The 6580-nt window shown below is 38.3% G+C and overlaps 1 protein-coding gene across 2 annotated transcripts; it reads right to left on the bottom strand.

Moving 5' to 3' along the window:
* Positions 1-2995: 2995 nt before the first annotated feature.
* LOC109164688 (subtilisin-like protease SBT5.3) lies at positions 2996-6409 on the bottom strand. Of its 2 annotated transcripts, none has more exons than XM_019313226.1 (11): positions 6291-6409; positions 6087-6196; positions 5869-5924; positions 5617-5784; positions 5352-5460; positions 4721-5249; positions 4541-4644; positions 4213-4464; positions 4011-4125; positions 3712-3925; positions 2996-3648 (listed from the first exon to the last, which is right to left on the bottom strand). In XM_019313226.1, the coding sequence occupies exons 1-11, from the start codon at positions 6381-6383 to the stop codon at positions 3107-3109; spliced, it is 2292 nt and encodes a 763-aa protein (XP_019168771.1). In that variant the 5' UTR covers positions 6384-6409; the 3' UTR covers positions 2996-3106. The 2 variants fall into 2 exon arrangements, with proteins under 2 accessions (XP_019168771.1, XP_019168770.1); XM_019313225.1 differs by having other exon boundaries at positions 5869-5966; positions 6291-6408.
* Positions 6410-6580: the final 171 nt, after the last annotated feature.

The following is a 6580-nucleotide window of genomic DNA, read 5'->3' as shown; positions in this document are numbered from 1 at the left end:
TATCAAAAGATAACAATGAGATAACAATGGAATGACAACGAAAAGAATAAAATAACCTAATTCAATTTGGAATTTCCCTACTACTACAGTCTTCATTTGGCAGCTCTGATCTGTAATCTCTTTGCAAAAAGGGAAAATGATCTATTTATAGTGGATTTTCAGGGTTCGGCGCACGTGCACACGCACTGACGTGCGATTGCCCGTGCGGATGTACTGGTAGGGCACGAGCGCAATATACTCGTGCAAAAGGTAGGCCGTGCCTGTGCTTAATGCATGGGTGGCACACGGACGTGCCATTGCCCGTGCGTAACACTCCTTCATGCTATGAATTCTGGTTCTACTCTTTTTGCGCATCTTTTTACGGGTTTGTTTCTGTGTCTCCTTTTTCATGCATATTTGCTCCAAATTGATCAACATTTGCTTTATTTTTTTATTTTACATCCTCTAAAGTGTATTTGGGTGATTCTGAGCACAAAACACGACTTTTAGTTCTAAAACCCAAATAAACACCCTAATATGAGCATAAAAATGGGTCAAAATTGGGGTGAAATATGATATAAAATAAGAATTATTGGACCCCAATTAATATACACGACCCTGCTTGTACGTGAAAAGCCTTATACAAGGGTCGTGGGTGAGTAGTTTTGTACTAGTGCCACTCTCTATCTATTCTCCCACAGCCTACAAAGGGGTTAATTCAGTAATAATTGATTAAACGATGTTATTTTTATGAACCTACAATATTATTGTTATGTATATGATGAGTACATAATGCAATATGGACATTGATCTATCTATTATATAATATGCATGTAACATACTATATATATATATATATATATATATATATATATATATATATATATATATAAAAGGTCCGGTTCAGGTGAGAACCAATGCTTGGGTGTGAACCTGTAAAGTCCTATGCACCGTTGAAATGTGAGATTGGACAATCGAGATCTGAGGAGTAGTGCAGTAGTGTAGTGATGTATGTGGGCAGTAGTGAAATGATGTATATTTACCATATCAAAATCATTATAAACCACAAGATCAACATTGCACATTGGTACACAAGTTCACATGTTAAGAAAGGTTCTCATTTGAATCTAATTATATATATATATATATATATATATATATAGAGAGAGAGAGAGAGAGAAGGGTTCAGGTGCTGGGAAGGGTTCCCGTGCAGTTGTGTGGTTGACGCACTTTAAGTACACGTACAAACCACGCACCTTAAGCACACAAACAAAGCACCTTAAGAACACAAACCACGCACCTTAAATACACAAACCATGCACCTTAAGCACACAACAAAACACCTTAAGAACACAATTCAAAAGGCCGGAGCAGACTTTGAGGAATGGCAGAAGGGAGGAATGAGGGAAGAAATTGGGAGAAATTATTAAGTGGCATGTGAAATTCCCAAAATGTCCATGGCCTAAACGAGTAAAATCACATAAGGACTAAATTGACTAACGTAAGAAATATTGAGGGATCGAATATGTCCAAATTGAAAACTGGGGACTACATTGCAAATGCGCTAATAATTGAGGGGCTAAAAGTGCGATTCCCCCTACCATTTATTATTTATTAGTATTACATTTTCTAGTATAAGTATTACATTTTTATCTTGACCCGATTCATCTCATAGACAATAATTCGTGAGACGGTTTCACACAAGTTTTTACCTTATGAGTTACTTTTGAGTTTTGAATTTGGTCTTTTGGTTTAGTTTTCAAGATGTATCAACATATGCATTCTTTAGTTTGGTAATTGCACTCTATATTGTTGAAAATTGCACTCTTTAGTATTGCTAAGTGCACGATAAAGTTTGAGTTATTTACAAAAATATTACTATATTCTTTTTTTCTAAATATTTCGGGTTCATTAGATTTATTAGGTGGATGACTCTTATTGGTTCTTAGTCCTCTCATAAGGAGTTGTTCCCAACGGTCTATGCCCATATATATACACACGTTAAGGTAAGAATCAATGTCATGGAGAAAACTGAAAACTCATAATTGTCGATTATGGTCATGCGAAAAGAATGAAAAATATAGGCCTATTTGGTAACATAGTTAGCTTATCAACCAATTTTGACTTATTTGACCATTATAAGCTATTTGACTTAGTTAAATAGTCAATATAAGTGTTTGATTAATTAGTTTTTTTGTAACAGCTTATTATTACGAAACACTAAAATTCAAATTTTTTCGATCAGCTTCCTGAGAAAGTCATTTTGCATATAATCAGCTATTAGCTAACAACTAATTACCAAACATCTTTCTACAATCAACTAATGCTATCAACAAGTCAAACCCACTAATCTGATTATTTACCAAACATCTTTCTACAATCAACTAATGCTATCAACAAGTCAAACCCACTAATTTGATTATTTACCAAACACCACATAGTGATTTTTACATAAATAATTCAAATTTTAAAGTGTATCTATAAACCCAATACAAACTGATAAAACTACAAAGTACATACAATAATAATGCACTCAACATCCGTACCTTTAAATAGGGGTGACCACGGTTCGGTTCGAACCAAAACCGTGCAATGTACAATCGGAACTGGAATCGAACCGTCCGTAAGGTTCCAGTTAAAGTTTGTGTAATAAAGGAACCGGAACCGCTGGTTCTGGTTGTTTCAAACCGTAAAATAAAATAAAATAAAATAAAATAAAGTAAAGTTTAGGTAGACACTTACAAACTTTAAAAAAAACTGGAACCGGCAGTTCTGGTTTGGCCATTTGTGGAACCGAAATCGAAATCGCGGTCACCACTACCTTTAAAGTGCACCCATGAACTTTTTATTGAGAAATACTATGTGTACTCTCACTTTATACTTCCAAATTTTACTCTCATCCACAAAATCTTGATGTGGACACTTGGATTGGGACCCACATTAAAAAAAAAAAAACAAAAAAAAAACAACTAATCAGAGCCCGCCCTACATAGTGAGTAAGATTTGGGAATATATGTAGTAGAACTCCTTTTTATTACACCTAAGCAAAGTTTAAGAAACAACATTTGCAATGCCAAGTTCGTGCAACTCTGAAATACAATCCACAAGAATGGAGCGCAGCATTCATCTACGCTGCTGCTTTCACAACAATGGGACTTCTCACACGGTGCTTTTGATCAGACCATGTTAACACCCCAAATGCATAATCAGCAGTAGCGTTTTCCCTCTTTGCCTTGAGAGTAACCTTGAAACTTTGCTCCTCGCCAACCTTTTCGAACCTGAGAATCTTGGGGTTCACAGTGACAGAGAATCCAACAGGGCTACGAACAGAAGCTGTGTAGGTAGCCGGAGAGCCGACGTTTTTCAGAGTTCTTGTCACGGTGGCTGTGCCTTTGAGGTGAGGGACAGCGATTGAGGGGTAGTTGAAGTTGGAGAGAGTAATGTGGTCAGGGCACTTGTATGGCGTCCCTAAAACCTTTGTGGTCTCAGTTTGATTGTAGCCTTGTGCGCAGATGAAGTTGACATAATCCGTGAGTTTCAAGTCGTAGACCAAGCCAGGATCTGCAGCGCGGTTTGGGTTTATGTGTCCAGCTCCATAAGCAAATGGGGTTGCTTCCACTCCAGTTTTATCGTCAGTTATGACCTTCCCCGAGTTGGCTCTTATTGTGGCTGTGAAAGGTAATGCGCATATAAGTAAACTTCCTAGACATCTTGAAATCATGAAATACATACCGGTGGTCATAATAGCAGATCTGATTGCTGCAGGGCTCCATGAAGGATAGAGCGTTTTGAGAAGGCCAACAACACCAGCTACATGAGGGCATGACATTGAAGTGCCTGATAGTAAGTTGAATGAAACAATTCTCTTATCATAATCTTCATCAGATGGCCCTGTGGCTTCTGTGAAGGCAGCTATCACATTCACTCCAGGCGCAGATATATCAGGCTGGAATACATGCATAAAGTATATAAAAAACATCACAGAATAGAATGGCTTATCACAATATAATTACCACAACTAATTAACAAACCTTGAGAATATCTGGATTAATGGTGTTAGGGCCTCTTGATGAGAATGGTGTTATCGCTGGAGCTGGCTTCACGCCCAATAGTGAGTTTGTATGAGTAATGTAAGCCACAGGATTCCTACTTATCATGTATTAATTTAATTAGTATATATGTAAGAGAATCTGATTATTAGTCATTGTCAACAGGTAGGGTGATCTTAATTACCTGGTTTTATTAATGTAATCAAAGATGGCAAGTCCATTTCTGTAGGTGACATGTGTAGCAGGGAGAAGATATGGCGAAGCAGCAATATTAATGTAATCAAAGGTTTCATTATTGTTTGCCAGAATCATTCCCACAGCACCAGCCAAAGCAGCTTCATGGCTCTGTTCAATTCCCTCAAATTTGCCTCCCAGGCAAACCAAAATTTTTCCCTTTACCTTTTTTGGGTCCAGAGTTCCAGGCTTACAAAACAGACTGCACGAGTTATAGCAAGTATCATTGGCTAGTATGATATTATATAGTGAATAACAGAGATTTCATACGTCCTTACGCATCATGGCTTGAAATGGATGCATTTTCAATTCTAGCGGATGCAGCAGAAAGAAGTGGATAGAACTTCCCAGTTGAGAGTTTTAGGGGCGCTGCACTTTCGCCCTACAAACACATCATATACTGCACATGATAACATTGAACACAGAACGAAGCAAGGAACTAACTAATGGAAACTTACTGTGTAGTGTTTGTTGTTTCCCAACACTACATTACTCTCAAACTGTCTGTCCATGGTGTTTGCCCCAACAGTGATGAGCCAGGGTGCAACATTATTGACAGAACCGGCAACAGGTCCAGAATTACCAGCTGAGGCAACCACAACTATACCATTCTTAACAGCATGGAAGGAACCAATGGCCAAACCGTCTTCAAAATATGGCCCAGGGTGGGCTCCTGCAAGTGATACAGACAGCACATCAACACCATCCTCAATCGCCCGATCAAAACCAGCAAGGATATCTGCATCAGTGCAATCTTCAGGCCAGCAAACCTTATAAGCAGCTACCCGAGCTTTGGGCGACCCACCCTTTGCTGTTCCATTGCCCAAACCGAAAACATTTGCTGCAGGAACAAAATTACCACCCGCTGTTGATAAGGTATGGGACCCATGACCATCAACATCACGTGGGCTGAAGAAGGAACTGGAATTAAGAGTGCCAACAACAGAAGAATACCCTTTGTTCAAGTATCTAGCTCCAATGAGTTTCCTTTGTTATCCAAATCATAAAAGCAAAGCAAGTTAGAACTAACATTTTTATCTAAATTTCAGATAAGGAAAACACCAACAAATTAAAGCTAGAAAAAAAGACCTGTTGCAGTGAAAGCTTTTATCTTTCTGAATCTGGCAAATCCCTTTCCACCTATTGGGAATTGGTCCAAATCCTTCGTCACTAAAGCTTTTTGATTCGGGCCATACTCCTGCAGCTCCAACACAGCATACAAAACATGATTACTGGGCAATAGATATAATTGAAATACTTTATGAAATTCTATTCTGAGAAACAAAAGCGCTATGCTGCAGACGACATAATGGATAGCAGCAGCCAGCAGATAACCAGAGTTGAGGATACATACCGCCATCAAGATTAGCGATGATGGTATCTTCTCCAAACCTGGCCTTTTTCCATATTGAACCATCATGGATTAAGCCGCCTTCACCTTCCAGTCCAAGAAACTCCCATGATCTGGTTGTCTGCAATTGTCTTGCCCTGTTCAAGAACACTGATATCACCTCCGGATTCTCTGCACATTACCATATTTGATGCACTTAAATCCCAAAACCTTTTGAAAAACCAAAACAGTAACTAATTAATACTGCTTGCTTACTGGCAATCTCAGCAGCCTCTTCTTCCTCAAGCATAGCAGCAAACCCATTGATGTGTCTGGTGTATGAGTAAAAGATTGCATCTCTCGCCTTATCCCAACTTTACATTATGCAACAACACATTGAACCAAAGAATCAGAACATTGAGGGATTGGAGAGCATACAAAAGCAACCAAAACCGTATTAAAAAGAAGCTGCTTCTAGCTATAATATTATATACCTTCCAAGGTATGTTCCAAGCAGCTGATGATGAGAATGTTTAACTCTGTCAAGATCAACGGAAGAGACTTGTTTTCCATGTGAATGACCACCCAAGTACACCACATATGACTATTTCCACACAAAAATTAATGTCAAACATAAATCAGCAGCTTTATCATCTAAAAGTCCATAGCTTCATGAAAGTAGTTGTATGAATATTTACCTTTTTGATGGAATACGTGGGTGAGGGTCTAAGAAACAGAGTAAAAATGAGTGAAAGAATGCAACACGGAATTGCTCTCATGGCTGCTACCATAAGCTAGTCCAATTCTTGTGCACTAAAAGAGTGGTGAGGCTAGCTTCTTTTTATAGGGGTAACTGGTACTCTTATGTTGATTAGAATAGCCAAGCATAACTAATTTGGACCATGAATTAATTAATTCATCGAATAATATTATAAACACTAATGTAACCAACTTTTAACGTGGGACTCCTCACATAACTTTTAAGGTG

This window comes from Ipomoea nil, unplaced genomic scaffold, assembly GCF_001879475.1.
Source record: "Ipomoea nil cultivar Tokyo-kokei standard unplaced genomic scaffold, Asagao_1.1 scaffold3069, whole genome shotgun sequence".
Classification (NCBI taxonomy): domain Eukaryota; kingdom Viridiplantae; phylum Streptophyta; class Magnoliopsida; order Solanales; family Convolvulaceae; genus Ipomoea; species Ipomoea nil.
The sequence above is the reverse complement of the archived record's forward strand: the minus strand, read 5'-3'. Positions and strand labels throughout refer to the sequence as shown.

Excerpts from the sequence above, each read along its gene's own strand:
- LOC109164688 (XM_019313225.1), bottom strand. The coding sequence starts at position 6,383 with ATGGTAGCAGCCATGAGAGCAATTCCGTGTTGCATTCTTTCACTCATT. Across the intron at positions 5,967-6,086 it reads CTTGGAACATACCTTGGAAG|TTGGGATAAGGCGAGAGATG; the intron begins GTATATAATATT and ends CATAATGTAAAG. Across the intron at positions 3,926-4,010 it reads TTAATCCAGATATTCTCAAG|CCTGATATATCTGCGCCTGG; the intron begins GTTTGTTAATTA and ends CATGTATTCCAG.